The sequence below is a fragment of the Oncorhynchus masou genome, chromosome 13 (assembly GCF_036934945.1).
Source record: "Oncorhynchus masou masou isolate Uvic2021 chromosome 13, UVic_Omas_1.1, whole genome shotgun sequence".
Lineage (NCBI taxonomy): Eukaryota > Metazoa > Chordata > Actinopteri > Salmoniformes > Salmonidae > Oncorhynchus > Oncorhynchus masou.
In genome coordinates this window covers 49292113-49317773 of record NC_088224.1, presented here as the reverse complement: position 1 = coordinate 49317773, position 25661 = coordinate 49292113, and the positions used below count along the sequence as shown (strand labels likewise).

The 25661-nt window shown below is 40.1% G+C and overlaps 1 protein-coding gene across 1 annotated transcript in view; it reads left to right on the top strand.

The window, feature by feature from the left end:
• The window catches only part of wdr95 (WD40 repeat domain 95), a 28383-nt gene extending 17854 nt beyond the window's left edge, over positions 1-10529 (top strand). The window contains exons 16-30 of the mRNA XM_064984134.1: positions 581-683; positions 1083-1189; positions 1442-1521; positions 1885-1939; positions 2026-2071; positions 3074-3133; positions 3770-3932; positions 4853-4951; positions 5162-5220; positions 7336-7474; positions 7576-7615; positions 7724-7812; positions 8590-8774; positions 9316-9419; positions 9551-10529. Of these exons, the coding sequence (XP_064840206.1) occupies positions 581-683; positions 1083-1189; positions 1442-1521; positions 1885-1939; positions 2026-2071; positions 3074-3133; positions 3770-3932; positions 4853-4951; positions 5162-5220; positions 7336-7474; positions 7576-7615; positions 7724-7812; positions 8590-8774; positions 9316-9419; positions 9551-9740 (1519 nt within the window). The 3' untranslated portion in view covers positions 9741-10529. The remainder of the gene's footprint in view (positions 1-580; positions 684-1082; positions 1190-1441; positions 1522-1884; positions 1940-2025; positions 2072-3073; positions 3134-3769; positions 3933-4852; positions 4952-5161; positions 5221-7335; positions 7475-7575; positions 7616-7723; positions 7813-8589; positions 8775-9315; positions 9420-9550) is intronic.
• The last annotated feature ends 15132 nt before the right edge of the window (positions 10530-25661 follow it).

Here is a 25661-nt window from a genome sequence, read left to right as displayed (position 1 = left end):
GCAAACATTTCTATAAACCTGTTTTTGCTTTGTCATTATGGGGTATTGTGTGTAGATTGATGAAGGGGAAAAAACTATTTAATCAATGTTAGAATAAGGCTGTAATGTAACAAAATGTGGAAAAAGTCAAGGGGTCTGAATACTTTCCGAATGCGCAGTACATGTTGCCCATCCCTGAACTAGGGCAACATGAGAGGGAAATATACTAGGATTAAGTACATATAATAATATATTAGGATTATAGGGAATAATGTTACAGATGAGATTTGTTTTGAGATTTGTTTAAGATTTGTTATCATAAATTATTCAGGTTGAGTTAATGGTTTTCACACCTCACTTGTTCAGCTCTTCTCTTCACCATCTCTCTCTGGTCACCATTTATCTTCTCCCCTCACCATCTCTGCTCTTCTTTCTTTTCTGTTGCTCTCGTCTCTACTCCTCGTCATGTCTGTCCACTCTTCTCCTCAACATCTCTCCTCTGTCCTCTTCACCGTCTCTCTCCTCCCTTCTTCTCGCCACCTCTCATCTCTTGTCCTAACAATCTTCCTCATCACCATCTCTCTCCTCTTTTCTCCTTCAGCCCCCAGCCCCAGGGACATCTGATTGTGTCTCACATGGAGCCTGTGTTGTGCTGCGGCTATAGCCACGAGTTCAGACAGGTCGTCAGCTGCACAGCAGGATCCGTACGTTTTAAGTAATTCTCACCTCGGAACCCTTTATTTATTCCCCTCTTTAAAAAAAAGAGGGGGGGGACTTTAGTTTCTCAGACTTTATTTCAACAGTTGGGAAGGAGACGGACAGAATCCCCATCACAGGGGCATTGTGCTGTCCGGAGTCAGCTACATAGACCAGTACACCAAACTCAAGCACTGAGACCCTTTCACCCAGGACATAATTCCAGCAAATGCTGCACGAGATACTGGTCCCACAGACATAATTACATACCCATAGATCTAGTAATAGTAATTTAATATGATCTCTGTGGTCCCACCCATACACTATATAAAGATTTACTGAACACTACACATATATTGTATAGGATATGTCATTGGTCACACCACATGTTGTCTAACTGATCCTAGGTGGTGAAGGTGTGGGATTTCGACACAGGGAGCCATGTGTTTGAATTTGGTGGTGCACACGGACAGTCTGCCATTACCTGTATGACTTTTGACCCCAAGGGAAGGAGGTATGGAAGCGCTTTTTAATGACTGATTATTGCAATGTGATATTTTCCTATAAGTGCAATGTGACCATACTGTTGCCTACCTAACAGCAGCTCAGAGTAATGGCGAAAATGAGGAGTGATGAAGAGTGTGCACTGCAGATGGTGTTTTGTTTGGATTGTGGTGTTTGCCTTACTTTAATCAAAATAGAACTTCAAAAACAAATGTGATGAATGTTTGAAGTAAAGAAATAAGATGAAACTTCCTCATTATAGACTGGTCACTGGGGGGAGAGATGGCATTCTAAAGATCTGGAACTTTAACAATGGTCAGTGTCTGAAGATACTAAAAAAAGGTGAGTACATTCTAATTCATATCTCACAGTATAAAGGTGGTGTTAGCAGCATTACAGTGTTCAGGATTTTGGCATTCTCTCTGTTATATGCTACGTGAGGTGATTTGGTAACACTTTACTGTAGCCCCCTTATGTATGCATTCATAAAGGCATTATTACAGCTTTATAATACATTATAACATCTGTCATAGGCAGTTGTAAACATTATGAACAACAGCATAAGTCATTATAAAGGTAACTATAATTGGCATTATAGATGACAGGCTAATTTGTTGTTGTCCCTTATGTCAACTGCCTCCATAACACAGGCTATATAACCACTAATGTGCTATAATAGTTTCACATTAATAACATGTCACACAGATGGGGAGTCCAACGAGGTGTGTGACTGCACCTACCTGACAGTCCACAGAAACACGTGAGTAGAACCAATGATGGATGTGACAACTGTTGATTTGAGAGGAATAATGATTCATCTTAACCTTGTGTAATACATTTTTCCAGGTATGTGATGTCTGTTGGATGGGACCGCAGGATTGACGTCTACTCTGTGAGTATAGACGTGAAGAAGAACTATCTTTATAGTTATAGATAGGCCACATATTTTCTATGTGAATGATATCACTATTGGATTCTATACATTTATTGACTCCAATGACCACTCTTCCCCTTAGGACCTATTCAACCTTATTGCCTTGAGATCTCATTTCCATTTTCATTACCTTCTGCATTCGCCTCGCCAGAGCAGAGACTACCTGAGTGTCTGCACCGGTAGCCATGACAAATTTTAAGATTAGGACTTCACAAAAACACATACAAGACAATCTTTGAAAACCCTTCAAGAGTATATTCGGAATATATTATCAGCGAGGAATATAAATGTCCTAATAAGCTTGCCTGCCTCTTTACTCTGCCATACATAAGTAATACATTTTGAAGACGTTGAGTGTTTCCTTGGTTACCAACTTACCATGTAGCCTATCTAACCTCACGATCACATTTGTCTCTTCTTCTACACTATTCTTCAGTATAAGAGACCTCTAAGCATTAAAGGAAGAGGTGATATGTTCTGAATAATTGACCTTCTATAGAATTCCATATTCCATAGCACTTCAGTGATACTCACACTCTTCTAGGCCTGTAGTACCAAAGGTATACACAGACCTGTCCACAGAGCTGTAATTCCATCCACCTTTGATTCCGAGAGCATCGGCAACATCATAAGAGCTGGTTTTCAAAGACAGTCCTTCTCCATAAGTAACCTCTATAACCGCTTTTTAAATAAAATAACAAACACCACATAACTAGGAGGCATAGTAATCTCGTTCCCAGTCACTTCCGTCCAAATTGCCTGGGGACAAGGACAGAGGCACAGAGACCAGAGCTGTAGAGATTGGCAGCCCACTTGACCAAGTCACAAAAATGGCATCAGAGGGATCCAATTAGAAATGCACACATGCCTCATCTCATTTCTAGACTTCAACAATAGATGGCTGGTTGAAGATCCTCATTTCAAAATGTTGACTGCATGCCCTGTATGTTTCCATGCTAGGATTCACCAGACGAGCCTCACCACATCCAGAAGCCTCAGCCCTCATGGCAAGATGATCTGGTGAATAAGGAATGAATGTGGAACATGAATAGGGAACTAGACATGCAATGCCATTCAGAATATATAGGGTTAATCTAGAGTCAGCCCCTCCCTGTCCATATAGTCTTATTTATTGTGATCTAAAAGGGATCTGCACCGGTAGCCATGACAAATGGATCACCTGATCCTAAATCAGTAATCCTACGTTATGGCCCAAGTTGTCAGCCCCAGTTATCTTTGATATACTACTGCAGGTCATGGATGGGGAGCTCCAGTCCTTGGGGGTCTGGTTTTCTCCTTTGCCTGGTACCTAATTCATCCATCATGCCACTGATTTATCCATCATGTCACTGAGTAGTATACACTTGCGTTCTAAGGTTAATTATTTAAATTAGACACTGATTTGGAAGAACGCACTAAAAACCTGCAGACACTCAGGCTCAGAGGACTGCAGGACCCATTCCTGCTGTCGACCATTCAAGCTCTTGTTGGCCAGTGATGTAGAGCTGGTGGGGACGAATAAAGATACATTTAATAGAATAGAATACAATTAAATTCAATACAATAGAATTATAGAATGGAAATATAGAATAGAATAGACTAGAATTGAATACAATTATAGAATATAATTGAATGGTCTTACTGTGATGTCTCCAGAGGAGGGGCCACATAGAGGACATCCTGTGTGTGGCCCAGTGTCCCCCCTCCCTTCTAGCCACCAGCAGCTATGACGGGGAGGTCATTGTGTGGAACCTGGTCTCCGGACACATCCAGTGTCGCTTTGCCAGCCCTCTGCAACCTGACTGCTGCCATGCCCAAGGTCAGATCACACTATCAAACCGGAGTGGTTCGCCTGCATGCCATAGAGTGTAGCTAAAGCCTACACTCTTTGAAGAAAAGGTACTGATTTGTACTTAAAAGGGTACAAACGCTTTAGGATACATCCATTGTACCATTAGTTATGGGTAACGAATTGTACCCTTGCAGTTTGTACCTTAGAAAAGACAATAGTGTATAAAAGTGCACCTTTAGAAAAGGTGCAAATTTGCCTTTTTAGGATACCACCACAATGACAAAGCCATGTGTGCCTTTAAGTGTACACACCACTCCAATTGTCTGAATGTAGCAAAATAAGCATGTGTCTTCGAGTTGGACTCAAACCCAGGTCCAGCAACTGGCAAGACAACAACTTAACCATTACGCCTTGAGGCCCGGACTGCTTGATGAGGTAGCAAGGTGTTGGGTGAAGGGTGCTACCATATTAATAAAAGCTCTCGTCAACTGCTCTTATGTTAGCTATTATAAAGACTTTAGACAACCTGAATTAACATAACTATAGAACACTTCAACTGGTACAACACTTCCACTCATGGATGGGTGGCCAAAAAGAGCTAACTGAAAGCCCCGTCCCCACTAAGCCACACCTCTAAAGAGATGGCACAGGTGGATTCATTATTGTTCCTTGTGTCGGTACAAATATATATATACCTTTCTTCAATACATTGTTAATTTCTATTAAGCAAAGGTACAGATCACCACCAATCATTAGTGTGCCCTACATTTGTACCCTGGGAAACAGAAATGCATCTTGACCGTATCCTTTTTTATTTTGAGTGTAGAACAATCCTCAAGGTAAATAATTGTTTTTCAAAGCTAAATGAGGAATATGCAGTATAAAGGGACTAAGTTAAAAGGGAATAGGAAAAAAATACAAACTGTGGGATGTTTGTGCCCTATAAGGGATGGATACCTGTGTTCCCAGCATCATCTTCCTGAGGAGCCGAGCATTACATGCTAAGTTCTCCTCCGCTGCATGCCTCCTGTCCTCAGGACCCACAGGTGAGTGCCAGGAATCATGAGTTTGATTCCCGCTGGTACTACCCATAGGAAAATGTATGCACACATTACTTTAAGTCGATTTGGATTAAAGCGTCTGCTTAACGGCATATGATATGTTATAAGAAACAAAATGTATTCTAATATATTGTGCAGTGCAATTCACAGAGGAATATGTTCTAATGATGTATTATTCTATGTCTTCAAACAAAGGTTGCATTCATTTCTGGAACGTGCTCAACGGTGGGAAATTATTGGCCAACTTCGAGGCAGTATGTGTTACCATGGCAACTTTCCATCTGCTCCTTTTTATGTTAAAATCTATGGATTTTTCTAGAAACCAGCAATAACACCATTTTATTATAGTACCTTTCCTGAACAAGCAATTATAAATTATTACTCAATGTGTATAAATGCTTTGAAATATATTAGTACTGTAGTAAATGCTTAAAATGCATATTGTAATGCTAACATGTTATAAATGATAGGCTACTATTAATAAATAAGAAAATAAAATAAAACAAAATAATAAAAAATTATTTAGTCAGCCACCAATTGTGCAAGTTCTCCCACTTTAAAAGATGAGAGAGACCTGTAATTTTCATCATAGGTACACTTCAACTATGACAGACAAAATGGGAAACAAAAATCCAGAAAATCACATTATAGGATTTTCTATGAATTTATTTGCAAATTATGGTGGAAAATAAGTATTTGGTCAATAACAAAAGTTTCTCAATACTTTGTTATATACCCTTTGTTGGCAATGACAGAGGTCAAACGTTTTCTGTAAGTCTTCACAAGGTTTTCACACACTGTTTGTCAGGATTTGGCCAGGGTTGTTCCGGGTTTTGGTCACTAGATGCCCCCATTGTGCTTTTTGACCTTATGTTTTTTCCCTTGATTCCCATTATTATTTGCACCTGTGCCTCGTTTCCCCTGATTGTATTTATACCCTTAGTTTCCCTCAGTTCTGTGCTCTGTGTTTGTATGTTAGCACCCAGCCCTAGTGTTCTGTGTATTCTTGTCGATTCCGGTGGACGCTCTTGTGGAATTCTGTTTTTTGAATATCTCTTGAGGCTTTTTTGTGCTATACCTACCACCTTTTGGATTTGCCATTTTGTATTGAAGGACTTCTCCTTTTTACTTTATTAAATACGCCGTCTTAAGTACTGCTGTGTCTGCCTCATCTTCTGGGTTCTGCTGACTATTCGTGGCTCAGTTGGTTAAGTGACTGTTTCTCACTCCGGAGACCCAGGTTCGTAACCGGGTCCTGACACTGTTGCTGGTATTTTGGCCCATTCCTCCATGCAGATCTCCTCTAGAGCAGTGATGTTTTGGGGGTGTTGCTGGGCAACACAGACTTTCAACTCCCTCCAAAGATTTTCTGAGGTTGAGATCTGGAGACTGGCTCGGCCACTCCAGGACCTTGAAATGCTTCTTACGAAGCCACTCCTTCGTCGCCCAGGCAGTGTGTTTGGGATCATTGTCATGCTGAAAGACCCAGCCACGTTTCATCTTCAATGCCCTTGCTGATGGAAGGAAGTTTCCACTCAAAATCTCACGATCAGACGGGCCTGGACATGTACTGGCTTAAGCAGGGGGACACGTCTGGCACTGCAGGATTTGAGTCCCTGGCGGCGTATTGTGTTACTGATGGTAGGCTTTGTTACTTTGGTCCCAGCTCTCTGCAGGTCATTCACTAGGTCCCCCCCGTGTGGTTCTGGGATTTTTGCTCACCGTTCTTGTAAATCATTTTGAGCCCACGGGGTGAGATCTTGCGTGGAGCCCCAGATCGAGGGAGATTATCAGTGGTCTTGGATGTCTTCCATTTCCTAATAATTGCTCCCACAGTTGATTTCTTCAAACCAAGCTGCTTACCTATTGCAGATTCAGTCTTACCAGCCTGGTGCATGTCTACAATTTTGTTTCTGGTGTCCTTTGACTGCTCTTTGGTATTGGCCATAGTGGAGTTTGGAGTGTGACTGATTGAGATTGTGGACAGGTGTCTTTTATACTGATAACAAGTTCAAACAGGTGCCATTAATACAGGTAACGAGTGGAGGACAGAGGAGCCTCTTAAAGAAGAAGTTACAGGTCTGTGAGAGACAGAAATCTTGCTTGTTTGTAGGTGACCAAATACTTATTTTCCACCATAATTTGCAAATAAATTAATCAAAAATCCTAAAATGTGATTTTCTGGATTTTTTTTCTCTCATTTTGGCTGTCATAGTTGAAGTGTACCTATGATGAAAATTACAGGCCTCTCATCTTTTTAAGTGGGAGAACTGACTAAATACTTTTTTGCCCCACTTTATATATAAAATGTTTGAGGCTTTTTTGTGAACGTTTTGAACCAAGTGTAACTAAAGGAGTATGTTCTTCAGTCTAGGTTCCAGCAGCTGATCACTAAACTGGCAGTGACAAAGGAAGACACCTCACTGTATGCGGCTGATCAACTTGGCTATGTCTATGTTTATGACATAAAGACATACGCTCTTGGCTCAGAGAGAACCCCACCGAGAGGTAAGATAGTTTTTTCAACTCGTTAGAACAGGTCTGATAAGAAGAGATCAAAAGACAGCATGATTTATTTCGATCTAAAAAAAGCAACTTTATTTATTCAGCTGAAAACTACTGGCGTGCCCATACTGGCAGCATCACCGGGTACGTGCAGCCCCTAATCGGGAACACCCTCTCAAACATAAACAAAATTGTGCTTCACATTTCGCTCATTTTGCTCACTTCCTCCCATCTTTTTACTATCTTGTCCAGGTTGCAGATTGTTGACGATGACCAAGTACTGCTCACCTCGTCTATAGACTGCACTGTGCGCCTGTGGAGTGCTGACGGAGAGTTCATAGGTAGGGTTAAAAATCACACAGGTCTTTTGTCCTGTTGTCTACTCCTACTCTGTATACAAGTTTTATGATTTATGTTTTAGGATTAATGTTCAGTAGATAGGGATATGTTTCGGGGATAGATGCTTCCCTTGTATAGATTATAATTACAAGGGCACAAGATGGGACCAGGATGCAGATTCAGGAGGCAGAAGGTTGGAGCCTTAGATGTTAATTAGTTCAAAAAAGGGGTAGGCAAGAGAATGGGCATGTACAGACAGAAAGTCAAAACCTGTTCAGAGTCCAGTAGGTACCGAAGGGCAGGCAGAATAGTCAGGCAGGCTGGAATGGAGTCCAGAAATCAGGCAAGGGTCAAAACTGGGAGGACTAGCAAAAGAGAATAGAAAAAGGAGTACGGGGAAAAAAACGCTGGTTGACTTGACAAACATACAAGACGAACTGGAACAGAGAGACAGGAAACACAGGGATAAATACACTGGTACAGAGAGACAGGAAACACAGGGATAAATACACTGGGGAGAATAAACGACACCTGGAGGGGGTGGAGACAATCACAGGAACAGATGAACCAGATCAGGTTGTGACAATAATTGCCAGTGTTATAATTATGGTATTTAGATCAGTTAAATACTACCTTCCTACTACAACTCCTCCTTTGTACTAACATCATCATGTACCTTTTTTCTAACTCTCAACACTGACCAATTTAAAGCAAAAATGATTGAAAGTAACTGAGTTAAAGTACAAATGGTTTCTCTCTTTCTATCTCTTTCTCCTTAGGGACGTTTGGGCAGCGGGACAATTGGAGCATCCACACCCCTTCCTCCTGGAAGCATCCTGCCGTTCCCTATGAGATCCTGATCGACCCTCTGAGCATGCCAGCTCACCACATCCTGGAGGGAGAGACCAGAGTGTCCGATGTCAGTAACGCTGACAACTCTGAGGCCATGAGCACAGAGCAAAAGGTATGTAAAAAAAAAGGTAATTTCTGAGCGTCTTCATTAACGCTGCCAGAGTGGAATGTTCAGGGCAAATACATGTACAGGGCAGATTTGGAATCTCTCCCTCTCCTTTTGTTTTTATCCCAATTTCCTCTCTATCTCATATTATTTTGTATCTCTGTCACTCGCTCTCCTCTCCTTCTCACCTACTCTCTCTCTGTCCCTCTCTCTCTCTCCCTCTCTATCTCTCTCCCTCTAGCTCTCCCTACGTCAATGTCTTCATCTCTCTTCCTTTCCCTCTCAACTTCTCTCTCTTGCTCCCCCTCCGTCAATCTCCCCCTCCCTCTCTTCCTATACCTCTCATCCTCCCTCACCCTCTCTCTCCCTCTGGCTCTCCCTACTTCAATCTCTTCATCAACTTCTCTCTTGCTCCCCCTCTGTCAATCTCCCCCTCTCTCCCTTCCTTTACCTCTCATCCTCCCTCACCCTCTCTCTCTCTCTCTCTGTCTCTCTCTTGTCTCTCTCTATATGTTACTGATCTGCCTCTTTCGAAATGTAATTGCAGTCCAACTCGCCCAGCAAGCTTAGACACCCTCCACTGTCCTTCAGCGACACAGACATCATGGAGGAGATGAAAACCTCTTGTTACACAGAAGAACATGGGAAACGGTGAGTGAGCCACATTACACACATCATACAGTAAATAGTAGGCAAGCAGATACAGGTCTCGGTCAGAACACGCCATGGGAATAAATAAATTTCTGCCGGCAGTAAATTGTCTGCTATCTCTCACATTTCAGACTCCGACATGAAATATTCAAGCATACTAACAAGCCACCCAATCATGGCGGACCCAAGGCCTACCACACTCTCAAGTACTTTGATATCGTCGACACCCCAGCCACCTGCGAGAGGCCTGATCTTTCCCTGGCTGGCATAGATCCTTTCATGTCCAGCTTTGTGGAGCAGGAGTTGGCTGAATTCCAATAAGATCCCAATTGTAACAGGAACTCAAACTGTGACCATAGGTCCTGTGCACCATGAACTCAACATGATTCAAGGGCAGAGGAGTTACAACACCATCACAAGTATTCAGAAGAGCTGAAATGTGAGCTGTTGCACAACTTTAAAGAGTTGCACAGTCCTGGATTGATTAGGGGAGAGCCCGGGGTTTGTTGTCACACTTTTTTACTAATTAGTGTATTTCTCAGCACCAGTATATCTTACAAGACTATTTTCAATAAGATTAAGACCAAGGTCTTGGGTTGAAATGGGGGCCGTGTCTATCCTCTTATCTTATTCCAACATGGATTTATAAGCCATTAAACATTCTCTGTCCACTTGTGACAACCTGGGCCCAGATTTACAAAACACTTCTTACGCAAGAATGTAAGAAGCTTCTTAAGAAAAAAAAAGTAAATAAGAGTTCGTAAGTGCAATTCCTCAACAATATCTTAAGATGTAATGATTTTCTTATGAACTTCTTAACTTGCGTCGAGCAATCCCGGATCCGGGATCCTATTTTTAGCCTCAAGCTCATTAGCATAACGCAACGTTAACTATTCATGAAAATCGCAAATTAAATGAAATAAATATATTTGCTCTCAAGCTTGGACTTTTGTTAACAACACTGTCATCTCAGATTTTCAAAATATGCTATTCAACCATAGATAAACAAGAATTTGTGTAAGAGTATTGATAGCTAGCGTAGCATTTAGCGGGCAATATTTTCACAAAAACCAGAAAAGCATTCAAATAAAATCATTTACCTTTGAAGAACTTCGGATGTTTTCAATGAGGAGACTCTCAGTTAGATAGCAAATGTTCAGTTTTTCCTGAAAGATTCTTTGTGTAAGAGAAAAATGCTCCGTTTTGTACATCACTTTTGGCTACCGAAAAAAAATGAAAATTCAGTCACCAAAACTCCGAACATTTTTCCAAATTAACTCCATAATATCCACTGAAACATGGCAAACATTGTTTAGAATCAATCCTCAAGGTGTTTTTCACATATCTCTTCATTGATATATCATTCGTGGAAGTCTGCTTTCTTCTCTGAATTAAATGGAAAAATACTTGCAGTTGAGCTTTACGCACCAATTTCGACGCAGGACACCGGTCGGACACCTGGTAAATGTGGTCTCTTATGGTCAATCTTCCAATGATATGCCTACAAATACGTCACAATGCTGCAGACACCTTGGGGAAACGGCAGAAATTGTGGGCTCTCTCCTTGCGCATTCACAGCCATATAAGGAGACATTGGAAAACAGCGCTTCAATAATTTTGCTAATTTCCTGTTTGAATTTTCATCTTGGTTTCGCCTGTAGCATCAGTTCTGTGGCACTCACAGATAATATCTTTGCAGTTTTGGAAACGTCAGAGTGTTTTCTTTCCAAAGCTGTCAATTATATGCATAGTTGAGCATCTTTTCGTCACAAAATATCTTGTTTAAAACGGGAACGTTTTTTTATCCAAAAATGAAATACTGCCCCTAGAGTTCAAAGAGGTTAACCTGTCTGGGAACGGAGTTCACAGCCAGTGAAATTGCAGGGCGCCAAATACAAATCAACAGAAATCTCATAAATCAAAATTCTCAAACAAAAAAAAGTATTAGGCACCACTTTAAAGCTAAAATTCTCGTTAATCCAGCCACAGTGTCTGACTTCAAAAATGCTTTACAGTGAAAGCTCCACGAATGATTATGTTAGGTCACCACCAAGTCACAAAAAACCCAGCCATTTTTCCAGCCAAAGAGAGGAGTCACAAAAAGCACAAATTGAGATATAAAATTAATCACTAACCTGATGATTTTCATCAGATGACACTCATAGGACTTCATGTTACTCAATAAATGTATATTTTGTTCAATAAAGTGCATATTTATATCCAAAAATCTCATTTTACATTGGCGTGTTATGTTCAGTAGTTCCAAAACATCCAGTGATTTTTGCAGAGAACCACATCAATTCACAGAAATACTTGTGATAAATGTTGAAAATTCAAGTGTTATGCATGGAACTTTAGGTAAACTTCGCCTTAATGCAACCGCTGTGTCAGATTTTTTTTAAACTTTACGGAAAAAGCTTTATCTGAGTACAGCGCTCAGAGCCCAAAACAGCCAAAAGAAATATCCGCCACGTTGCGCAGTCAACAGAAGTCTTAAATAGCATTATAAATATTCACTTACCTTTGATGATCTTCATCAGAATGCACTCCCAGGAATCCCAGTTCCACAATAAATGTTTGATTTGTTCAAAAAAGTTAATTTATGTCCATATACCTCCTTTTGTTAGGGCGTTTGGTAAACAAATCCAAACGCGCGTGAAAGTCCAGCGGAAAGGTCGGACGAAAATTCCAAAATGTTATATTACTGGCCGTAGAAGCATATCAAACTATGTATCAAATCAATCTTTAGGATGTTTTTATCATAAATGTTCAATAATGTTCCAACCGGAGAATTCCATTGTCTGTAGAAAAGCAATGGAACGAGAGCTACCTCTCATGTGAAATGCATGTGACCATCGCGTGACTGCTGGCAGACCTCTGACTCATTCCCCTCTCATTCAGCCCCCCTTCATAGTAGAAGCCTCAAAAATTTTCTAAAGACGGTTGACATCTAGTGGAAGCCTTAGGAAGTGCAACATAACCAATATCCCACTGTGTATTCGATAGGGGCTGAGTTCAAAAACAACAAACCTCAGATTTGGTTGTTTGGATTTTCTCTCAGGTTTTTGCCTGAGAGAAATGATGTCTGTTATACTCACAGACATCATTCAAACAGTTTTAGAAACTTCAGTGTTTTCTATCCAATACTAATAATAATATGCATATATTAGCATCTGGGACTGAGTAGGAGGCAGTTTTCTCTGGGCACGCTATTCATCCGGACGTGAAAATACTGCCCCCTATCCCTAAGAAGTTTTAAGATGGTTGTTGCTCGGCGACCGTTTTAGCTAGCTATCAATGGCAATCATGTTAGCATATTTGTTATTGAGATTACTGTTCTAAAACATGTTCTTGGGTTTAAAATAATCAATACTGAATATTTCAGATAAAGTTTGAGTAAATTAAACATGTTCAATTCCTTTCATGAGCTTTTCTCTCACTGCCCTGAGTTTAAGACAAGGGTTTAGCTATCTTAGAATTTAGAACATTTCCAAGAACCTTATTTTCTAGAATCAAATTTCTTCTTAACTTTTTGCTTAAGGGGTCCCGCTAGCTGGACAACTTCCGGTGAAACTGGAGGGCGCGCAATTCAAATAAATTCAAATAAATATTATGGATTCTAAACATTTAGGTACATATAAGTGTCTTATATCGGCTGAAAGCTTAAATTCTTGTTAATCTAACTGCACTGTCGGATTTACAGTGGCTATTACAGCGAAAACATGCCATGCGATTTTGTGGATGGCGCCCGAAGTCAAAATATTTTTCCACCGGCACAGGTTTCATGCATTCATATATAAAGATTAAATATTCACTTACTTTTTGCTATAACATGTAGTGTCGTTTTGTTAGATAAAATCCTTCTTTATATCCCAAAAAGTCTGTTTAGTTGGTGCCATCGATTTGAGTAATCCACTTGTTCAACTTGCAGAGAAAGGAATCTGAAAATCTACCCCTAAACTTTGTTTCAACAAGTCAAAATACATTTCTATTTACTTCTCAGATACCCTAAAATGTAATCAAACTATAATATTTATTTCGGAAAGAAGTACAGTGCCTTGCGAAAGTATTCGGCCCCCTTGAACTTTGCGACCTTTTGCCACATTTCAGGCTTCAAACATAAAGATATAAAACTGTATTTGTTTGTGAAGAATCAACAACAAGTGGGACACAATCATGAAGTGGAACGACATTTATTGGATATTTCAAACTTTTTTAACAAATCAAAAACTGAAAAATTGGGCGTGCAAAATTATTCAGCCCCTTTACTTTCAGTGCAGCAAACTCTCTCCAGAAGTTCAGTGAGGATCTCTGAATGATCCAATGTTGACCTAAATGACTAATGATGATAAATACAATCCACCTGTGTGTAATCAAGTCTCCGTATAAATGCACCAGCACTGTGATAGTCTCAGAGGTCCGTTAAAAGCGCAGAGAGCATCATGAAGAACAAGGAACACACCAGGCAGGTCCGAGATACTGTTGTGAAGAAGTTTAAAGCCGGATTTGGATACAAAAAGATTTCCCAAGCTTTAAACATCCCAAGGAGCACTGTGCAAGCGATAATATTGAAATGGAAGGAGTATCAGACCACTGCAAATCTACCAAGACCTGTCCGTCCCTCTAAACTTTCAGCTCATACAAGGAGAAGACTGATCAGAGATGCAGCCAAGAGGCCCATGATCACTCTGGATGAACTGCAGAGATCTACAGCTGAGGTGGGAGACTCTGTCCATAGGACAACAGTCATATATTGCACAAATCTGGCCTTTATGGAAGAGTGGCAAGAAGAAAGCCATTTCTTAAAGATATCCATAAAAAGTGTTGTTTAAAGTTTGCCACAAGCCACCTGGGAGACACACCAAACATGTGGAAGAAGGTGCTCTGGTCAGATGAAACCAAAATTGAACGTTTTGGCAACAATGCAAATCGTTATGTTTGGCGTAAAAGCAACACAGCTCATCACCCTGAACACGCACCATCCCCACTGTCAAACATGGTGGTGGCAGCATCATGGTTTGGGCCTGCTTTTCTTCAGCAGGGACAGGGAAGATGGTTAAAATTGATGGGAAGATGGATGGAGCCAAATACAGGACCATTCTGGAGGAAAACCTGATGGAGTCTGCAAAAGACCTGAGACTGGGACGGAGATTTGTCTTCCAACAAGACAATGATCCAAAACATAAAGCAAAATCTACAATGGAATGGTTCAAAAATAAACATATCCAGGTGTTAGTATGGCCAAGTCAAAGTCCAGACCTGAATCCAATCGAGAATCTGTGGAAAGAACTGAAAACTGCTGTTCACAAATGCTCTCCATCCAACCTCACTGAGCTCGAGCTGTTTTGCAAGGAGGAATGGGAAAAAATTTCAGTGTCTCGATGTGCAAAACTGATAGAGACATACCCCAAGCAACTTACAGCTGTAATCGCAGCAAAAGGTGGCGCTACAAAGTATTAACTTAAGGGGGCTGAATAATTTTGCACGCCCAATTTTTCAGTTTTTGATTTGTTAAAAAAGTTTGGAATATCCAATAAATGTCGTTCCACTTCATGATTGTGTCCCACTTGTTGTTGATTCTTCACAAAAAAAATACAGTTTTATATCTTTATGTTTGAAGCCTGAAATGTGGCAAAAGGTTGCAAAGTTCAAGGGTGCCGAATACTTTCGCAAGGCACTGTATGTTCAATAGCGAGCGCAAACACGGATTTCCAAGACTGTGCCCTTCTATTAAAACTGTTATTTCTTATTCGTTTTTGAATTTACAAGCCTGAAACCTTGATCATAGACTTCTGACACCCTGTGGAAGCCATAGGAATTACATCCAGGGAGCTAATTTACAATATAACCTTTCTCTTGCATTTCTAAGAGGATTCCGGTTTGGTTTCTTTTTGGATTTTCTCCTACCATATTTATTGTGTTATATTCTCCTACATTATTTTGACATTTATACTAACTTCAAAGTGTTTTCTTTTCAATGATACCAATTATATGCATATCCTGGCTTCAGGGCCTGTCACGACATCTGCCGAAGTTGGTCCCTCTCCTTATTCAGGCGACGTTCGGCGGTCGACGTCACCGGTTTTCTAGCCGCCACCGATCCACTTTTCATTTTCCATTTGTTTTGTATTCATTGTACACACCTGGTTTCCATTCCCATAATTATATGTTCCTTATTTAACCCTCTGGTTCCCCCATGGTTTTGTGCGTGTTTGTTCATTGTAAGTTGGTCTGTATTTGTGAGCTTGATTATTTTCCTTCTTGGAATATTTGTTGTTTTGAGTAAAGTTATGTGAATGACTCATCTCTGTGTCCTGCGCCTGACTCCGCCTTACCTGCCACATCTAGACGCCTTACAGGGCCTGAGCTACAGGCAGTTTACTTTGGGCACGTCATTCAGGCGGAAATGGAGAAAAAAGGGGTCTAGCCATGAGAAACATAAGAAATCGCCCAAGAAAATTTCCCAAAACCTTTTCGAAGAATAGCAACTTTGCTTAACTTTCTTCTTAAATCTATAGTTAAGGAAAAAGTGGCATTTAAGAAGAAATATCTTTTTACGAAGGTTTTCTGAATCATCCTGGGGTTGGTTGTCCAATTTGATGAAGCTGGAGCTGTTTTGCCTTGAAGAATCGGCAGAAATCCCAGTGGATAGATGTGCCAAGCCTATAGAGACACCCCAAGAGACAGGGTTTACTATTTGTTTTTCAGCAACAATCTAACCAATTTACAAAGCTTTGAAAAAAGTAAAGCCTTTATTTATTGAACGTTATTTCTGTCTAGCATAATACAAATAAGTACAAATAAATTCAACATAGTTATATTTGCTTTGACATTGTAGTTCTTACTTAACCCAAATTGACATATCAATGCTTACTTTAACAAACAACAATAAACATATGATATTTTGATGAAAATTTTATATTTTGATGAAGTGTAAAAAGTAAAGCTGTGAACATTTGTGTTCAGTCAATTTTATGTTGAAAATAAGGAGTGTGTGTATGAATGTTGCTGACTCTCAGTCAGAGTCGCATGACTCACAGTTTTGACAAGCAGGACCGGACCAAATCTGAACCAATCATAGACATGTGTTTCATATGTTTGGACAGCACTGTATACAGTAGAGTACAGTAAAGAAAAGTTGTCTATTCAGTACAGTAGCGTACAGTAGAGTATACAGTGCCCTGCAAAAGTATTCATCCCCTTGGCATTTTTCCTATTTTTTTGCATTACAACCTGTAAGTTAAATTGATTTTTATTTGGATTTCATGTAATGGACATACACAAAATTGTCCAAATTGGTGAAGTGAAATGAAAAAATTACTTGTTTAAAAAAAAGAAGTAAAATGGAAAAGTGATGCGTGCATATGTATTCACCCCCTTTGCTATGAAGCCTCTAAATAAGATCTGGTGCAACCAATTACCTTCAGAAGTCACATAATTAGTTAAATAAAGTCCACATGTGTGCAATCTAAGTGTCACATGATCTGTCACATGATCTCAGTATATATACACCTGTTCTGAAAATCCCCAGAGTCTGCAACACCACCAAGCATGCGGCACCATGAAGACCAAGGAGCTCTCCAAACAGGTCAGGGACAAAGTTGTGGAAAAGTACAGATCAGGGTTGGGTTATAAAAAAATATCAGAAACTTTTAACATCCCACGGAGCACTATTAAATCCATTATTCAAAAATGTAAAGAATATGGCACCACAACAAACCTGCCAAAACTCATGGACCAGGTAAGGAGGGCATTAATCAGAGAGGCAACAAAGAGACCAAAGATAACCCTGAAGGAGCTGCAAAGCTCCACAGCGGAGATTGGAGTATCTGCCTATAGGACCACTTTAAACCATACACTCCACTGAGCTGGGCTTTACGGAAGAGTGTCCAGAAAAAATCCATTACTTAAAGAAAAAAATAAGCAAACATGTTTGGTGTTCGCCAAAAGGCATGTGGGAGACTCCACAAACATATGGTAGAAGGTACTCTGGTCAGATGAGACTAAATAAGACTAAAATGTAGCTTTTTTTGCCATCAAGGAAAACAAACACAACAAACACCTCTCATCACCCCGAGAACCCTATCCCCACAGTGAAGCATGGTGGTGGCAGCATCATGCTGTGGGGATGTTTTTTATCGGCAAGGACTGAGAAACTGGTCAGAATTGAAGGAATGACGGATGGTGCTAAATACAGGGAAATTCTTGAGGGAAACCAGTTTCAGTCTTCCAGAGATTTGACACTGGGACGGAGGTTCACCTTCCAGTAGGACAATGACCCTAAGCATACTGCTAAAGCAACACTTGAGTGATTTACGGGTTACTAGGTGTGGAAGGTAGGAGTCAGGCGCAGAGAGCAGAGGGTTCAATAATAGACTATTTATTTTCTCCGGCACAAAAACGGTCACGCCAAACACAGGGCGCAGAAACACTGACCCGCCCATGCACACAGGGCAAAACGATCCGGAGAGACACCGACAGTGAACACAAGATAATCCCGCACAAACCCCAGCGGGCCTAACAGGGTTACATAGACCAGAAATCAAGAAACACAAAAGAAACTGGTGCAACTAATAAGACTAAACCAACAGACAAGGGAAAAGGGATCGGTGGCGGCTAGTAGGCCGGTGACGACGATCGCCGAGCGCCGCCCGAACAGGCAGGGGAGCCACCTTCAGCGGGAGTCGTGACAGAGTGATTTAAGGGGAAACATTTAAATGTCTTGGAATGGGCTAGTCAAAGCACAGACCTCAATCCAATTGAGCATCTGTGGTATGACATAGAGATTGCTTTACACCAGTGGAACCCATCCAATTTGATGAAGCTGGAGCTGTTTTGCCTTGAAGAATGGGCAGAAATCCCAGTGGATAGATGTGCCAAGCTTATAGAGACACCCCAAGAGACTTGCAGCTGTAATTGCTGCAAATGGTGGCTCTAGTTATGCACGCTCAGGTTTTGTTTTTTGTCTTGTTTGTTTCACAATAAAACATATTTTTTGTCTTCAAAGTCATAGGCATGTTGTGTAACTCAAATGATACTACCCCCCCCCCCCAAAAAAAAATATATATATATATTTTAATTCCAGGTTTTAATAAGGCAACAAAATAGAAAAAATGCCAACGGGGGTGAATACTTTCGCAAGCCACTGTAATCAGTTCAGTACAGTAGAGCACAGTATTATACAATACAGTACAGTAAATTAGTCTATTCAGTACAGAATCATACAGTAAAGTAGTGTAGTTCAGTTCAGTACAGTACAGTAGAGCACAGTGGGATACAGTACAGTAGAGTCTATTCAGTACAGATGCGTACAGTAAAGTAGAGTATAGTTCAGTACAGTACAGTACAGTAGAGCACAGTAGGAAATTAGTACAGTACTGTAGTCTATTTAGTACAGTAGTGTACAGTAGAGTTCAGTACAGTCGGATTCAGTACAGTAAAGTACAGCACATTAAATGTAACTGTACTGTAATCTAATGTACTGTACTCTACTTTGCTCTACTGTACTATACTGAATTAAACTGTACTGTATTGCACTGTACTGTACTGCACTATACTGCACTTTAATATACTATGTATATATATTCTGAATATATATTCTGAATTAACCTCAACTCAACTCTACTGTACTGTATTCTACTTTGATCTAGTGCACTGTAGTCTACTGAATTAAACTGCACTGTCCTGTAATATACCCGACTGTCCTCTGCTGAATTAAACTCTACTGGACTGTACTGTGCTATGCTGTGCTGTCCAAACTTGTGAAATATACACATCTTTTAACTTCTTGGTGACAGGGGGCAGTATTTTCACGTCCGGATGAAATGCATGCCCAAATCCAACTGCCTGCTACTCATCCCCAGAAGATAAGATATGCATATTATTAGTATATTTGGATAGAAAACACTCTAAAAAAAGTTTCTAAAACTGTTTGAATCATGTCTGTGAATATAACAGAACTTATTTAGCAGGTGAAACCCCGAGGACAAACCATTCAGATTTTTTTTCAATGGGGTTTCATTGGGAATCCAATGGGATTCCCAATGAATTACAAAAGTAGTTGGGAATTATAAAAGTAGTTTGAAATGTTTTGGCAACGTTTGCAACGTAACGTTTTAGATTATTTGTAGTCACGTTGCGCAAGTTAGAACTGGTGTTTTTCTGGATCAAACGCGCCAAATAAATGGACATTTTGGATATGTATCGATGGAATTAATCGAACAAAAGGACCATTTGTGATGTTTATGGGACATATTGGAATGCCAACAAAAGAAGTTCGTCAAAGGTAAGGCATGAATTATATTTTTTTCCTGCATTATGTGTCGCGCCTGCAGGGTTGAAATATGCTTTTCTCTCTTTGTTTACGGAGGTGCTATCCGCAGATAATAGCATATCCCAGAGAGGTTGAAAACATACGAAAAATCTGTATTCTAGGTGTCTTTTCCAAGGTAATTTAGCCTACTGGGTACATTGTTACAATGGGGATGGTTCTCACAATGTGACAGTCAACCCCAACCACCCCTCAGAAGGGGATGAATATGCTTGTGAAAAATAAGAGTATTCTTCACATCACAATGTGAACACCAACCCCAACCAACCCTCAGAAGGGGATGAATATGCTTGTGAAAGATGAGAATATTCTTCACATCACAATGTGACAACCAACCCCAACCACCCCTCAGAAGGGGATGAATATGCTTGTGAAAAATGAGAATATTCTTCACATCATAATGTAACAACCGACCCCAACCACCCCCCAGAAGGGGATAAATATGCTTGTGAAAGATGAGAATATTCTTATCATCACAATGTTTTGTGAACCTGACCTGAATTGATCACACGACTGACCTCTCCTGTAGAGGACACACATTTCTATCTTGAAAATATTACACAAAATAAGCACTTTGACAACCAACCCCGGTCTCCCCTACTACCTACACTGACTGTTTAAGTGCTTGTTTTACAGACAGACAGACAGACAGACAGACAGACAGACAGACAGACAGACAGACAGACAGACAGACAGACAGGACAGACATGTGAAACCAAATACCCCTTTGTAGCTGTATCATACTAATAATTTATTTATTATTGATACATACATACATACATACAAAGATGTGAAACCAAATACCCCTTTGTAGCTGTATCATACTAATAATTTATTTATTATTTATTATTGATACATACATACATACATACATACATACATACATACATACATACATACAAAGATGTGAAACCAAATACCGCTTTGTAGCTGTATCATACTAATAATTTATTTATTTACATTTGAGTCATTTAGCAGACGCTCTTATCCAGAGCAACTTACAGTAATGAGTGCATACATTTTAATACTTTCTTCGTACTGGTCTCCCGTGGGAATCAAATATGGCGCTGCAAGTGCTGTGCACTACCAACTGAGCTCTACCGGAATAATATTATTAATACATTAATAAATATTAGTTCATATTTTATTTCATTGCACTAATGCTAGTGAGCAATTGCACTCATGCTAATTAGTAACTTCTTTCAAACTGTAGATATAAATAGTGTTTCAGATACAGTATACAACTGCTTCAATAAAGCAGCATTAAGCAGTCTCACAAAGTAGGGCACAAAGTAATTTTGAACAGTATGTAATCGCGTTTACAGAAAAAGCTACTAAACTGGTTCATATTCGAAGTATAAATGTATTTTATAACATATCCAACAAACACTATATATACCAAGGTATGTGGACACCTCTTCAAATTAGTGGATTCGGCAATTTCAGCCACACACGTTGCTGACAGGTGTAAAAAATTGAGCACACGGCCATGCAATCTCCATAGACAAACGTTGTCAGTAGAATGGCCTTACTGAAGAGCTCAGTTACTTTCAATGTGGCACCGTCAAAGGATGCCACCTTTCCAACAAGTCAGTTCATCAAATTTCTGCCCTGCTAAAACTGCCCCGGTCAACTGTAAGTGCTGTTATTGTGAAGTGGAAACATCTAGGAGCAACAATGGCTCAGCCGCAAAGTGGTAGGCCACACAAGCTCACAGAAAGGGACCACCGAGTGCTGAAGCAGCAAGCGTAAAAATCGTCTGTACTCGGTTGCAACACCCACTACCTAATTCCAAACTGTAAAGTTTGGTGGAGGAGGAATAAGGGTCTGGGGCTGTTTTTCATGGTTCGGGCTAGACCCCTTCCAGTGAAGGGGAATCTTAACGCTACAGCATACAATGACATTCCTAATAATTCTGCGCTTCTAACTTTGTTGCAACAGTTTGAGGAATGCCCTTTCCTGTTTCTTCTTCAGTGTGGAAGAACTTGACTGGTCTGCACAGAGCCCTGACCTTAACCCCACCGAACACCTTTGGGATGAATTGTAACGCCGACTGCGAGCCAGGTCTAATCACCCAACATCAGTGCCCGACTTCATTAATGCTCTTGTGGCTAATGTTCCATATCAGCAATGTTCCAACATCTAGTGGAAAGCCTTCCCAGGAGAGTGGAGGCTATTGAAGAGAGTGGAGGCTGCTCTTGCTGAGAGCTCCTCCAACATCCTGGGTCTCCCCTCAGCTTTCGGGTATGTGTCTTCCACAGGCACACCCACTATATATATATATATATATATATATATATATATATATATATATATATATATATATATATATATATATATATATATATATATATATATACACACATATACACATTACAGCCTTATATATATATATATACATATACACATTACAGCCTTATATATATATACATATACACATTACAGCCTTATATATATATATACATATACACATTACAGCCTTATATATATACACATTACAGCCTTTATATATATATATATATATATGAATGAGAGAGAGAGAGAGAGAGAGAGAGAGAGAGAGAGAGAGAGAGAGAGAGAGAGGAGAAAAAATAGATTTCATTTTTTACATCGCTGCTTTTGGAGTCATTCAGTGATACATCGTATGACTCGGTACAGAAGCAGCCAATTAGTGATTGCTCTCTGCATTAAGTCCATCAAGGGATTTGGAGAGAATGGTTCTAATAAGTCAAATTACTTATCATCCACTGATGCCCTGTGATGGCCATGCCTAATACCGCCAGATGCCAGCTTAATGCAGGTCAATTAAAACACACTGTATTTACATTGACTGCTTATGAGCGAGAGGAATGTAGTCAGCTAGACAATAACGCTTGCATAAATGTTTTTCGGTTTGGGTAAATTTGATCAAATTAATTGACAATCAAAACATGCAAGGCAATTAGTAGAAGGAATCTGGGGCACATCGTTAATTGGTTCCAAACAGATGTGCTTATGTGTTGGTAAATGTCGACTAATGATGTCCTACTTGTAGTTGAGCCAGCTTGTCCAGATAGGTCCGTTTGTCCTCGTCCTCTCCTTCGTACAGCCAGTTATCTGTCACAGTCAGCAGCTCTGAGTGTCCCTTTAGCTCCTGAAAAATGTAAACAAACGTGCATTGCGATCGCTCCTCTTGGCAAAGAATCTACTACAACCTCTACTAATGTCTATGTTTCAGCAAGTTTCATCTGAAATAAGGTTTTGTACAGATAGATTCAGTCTTGTGGATATTGAATGTTTGTAAGGCCAACAGGCTGTACCATTCTGGTGCATTTCTTCATTTTTTTGAAGAGTGGATTGGGACTTCCTACTAGAGTTAATACTGATAGTGTTGGTACTGATAGTGTTACAATACTTCAGTACTCAAGAACATCAGATGGGCCCTGTCGCGCCAAATAATGTCCTCTAGTCAAAAAGTGTCCCCTCCCTGCGTCACATTGGGATTCGATAAGCTATTAGCGTCTGTTGCTATATCAACGGTGTTGTGACCTAATGATTTGAATTTCGGAGATCATTACAGCCTACATGACGTTCATCCCCGCTATGCAAACAAGGCTGGTTTTCCACAACAATTCCGCTATTCAAACAAGCTTTTTGTAGCTAATAAGATGAAAACGTTACTTCGAACTTAATTGCACTTCATACAATAACAGTTAGCTAGCTAGCTAACACTAGCTATATAAAACTGTCTGGTTAGCTGGCTAGCTAGCTGGCTAGTTGACAAGGCAGGCTGAGATAAATACAGTGCTTTCAAAAAGTATTCGGACCCCTTGACTTTTTACAAATGCTGTTACATTACAGACTTATTCTAAAATAAAATATATACACACAATACCCCATAATGACAAAGCAAAAACAGTTTACATTTTTTTGGGGAAAATGTATTAAAAAGAAAAAGAAAAGACCTTACTCAAAATTGAGGTCAGGTTCACCTGGTTTCCATTGATCATCCTTGAGAGTCCACCTGTGGTATATTCAATTGATTGGACATAATTTGGAAAGGCACACACCTGTCAATAAATGGTCCCACAATTGACAGTGCATGTCAGAGCCAAAACTAAGCCGTGAGGTCGAAGGAATTGTCCGCCAAAGGTGCTTCAACAATGTACTGAGTTACGGGTCTGAATACTTATGTAAATGTGATATTTAAAAAAAATCCATCCTTCATGACAGTTACCAGGTAAAATAGAGCCAAGTAACCAGCAGACAGTAGCAACGGACGCTTTGGTTCATTACATAGGCCGGTCACAACTTGGCAATTTCGACAGCCCTAGCAACGGAAGCTAGAACACATCGAATCCCATTGTGACACTGGGGGGACACTTTTTGGCCAGGAGTCATTATTTGGCATGACAGGCCCCTCCAGTTTATGTCTGAGGTAGCACACATATTCCTCCACAGCATTTTTAGCATTGCACCTTTCTCTCTGCAGCTGGTCTTGTTTGATAATTTTCCCCCGGCAGCAGTCAAAGCCAGGTGTTACTCATCCCAGCAATGTCCAAAGTCAATGTTTGCTGTACATGTGAAACACTAACAGACACAACAGAAGAACAAATTAATCAAAATGATTATATAGCTGTGATTGGTTAAACTTGACCTGACAAAACACTTCTGTATATCAGTGGACAGTTTTTGTTTCCCACCATTTCCTTTTTTTCTGTCAATTGTTTTTGTTATGAGAGATAGATGGAAACACACATAGGAGTAGGGGGATTTGTAAGAAAACTAAACTAAACTCTCTCCTCAGAAGGCACATAGTCGGGTTGGCTGGACCTCTTTGTCTACCACATGCTGGATATGCCTGCTGTTCGTTGTGTGTATTTAGTCCTAGAAGCACAGTCCCCTGGGAACTAGCTATGACATTTCAGCACATTACCAGCTGGCAAAACTGGTTGAAATTACATAAATTGTCTGAAATTACATAAATTGTTTGAAATGACATGATGATTACATCATTTCAACCAGTTTGGCCCAATTCTGCCCAGGGGTTTTTTATCTTTTGTCCACAACTAAAAGTCATGGCTCTCTAAAGATCAAGTATAGCATTATGCCTACAGGGTCCAAATGACCTTCATTAAACTGTAGCTTATTTCTGCTGTTATTGCCAAGGCTTTAGCTCAACTGGCTAACACAGTCGTGACACTCAAGGGACCTGGATTCGAAGCCAGTCAGTCACACTGACGATGCATTTCCACTGGCAAGCTTTGTACCAGTGTCACCAGTGTTTTGTTTTTCCACCTCTGAGTCCTGGCCCAAAGAAGTCCAAATGTCTTGGGCCATGGACCTACCCTGACATGGGGCCCAGTAGTACCGGTCATCCAGGTCTTCTGATAGGTACTGGGGGCTGCTCCACTGCTCTAGGACATTCTCCTTAGGTTCAGACTCCAGGATCTTGCTTGCAAGGTTAGGTGTCCATTTGTTTTTCAATTCAGTAAATTTCAGGAATTTAATTAAAATTCAATGAATGAACTGGGGGTTAAACATTGTTTAATTCATGAAGGGAATTTCCTGAATTGAAAAGTGAATTGACCACACCGACCGTGATCACCCGATACAGCTGCCGAGGACACATTATAACATTTGTTATCACTTAGACTCTCTCACCTTCACTTTATAATAGATTTCAAAATTGCACTTTGAAGTAAAAAACTACACTACTGTACAATGAAATCACATGATCATGTTATATTTACCAATCTTTGCCTCTGGTTAGAGAAGCCGGGTCTACATAAAAAGCTTCTATTATTGAAGGATTCTTCCTTTATATAACGTGATCACTTGGAGAAAGGAAGGGGAGGGTTTTTTCATGATATCTGGAGATTAATATAACACATACCAGCATCTGTTAGGAACAGATTTCCAACCATTTCTAA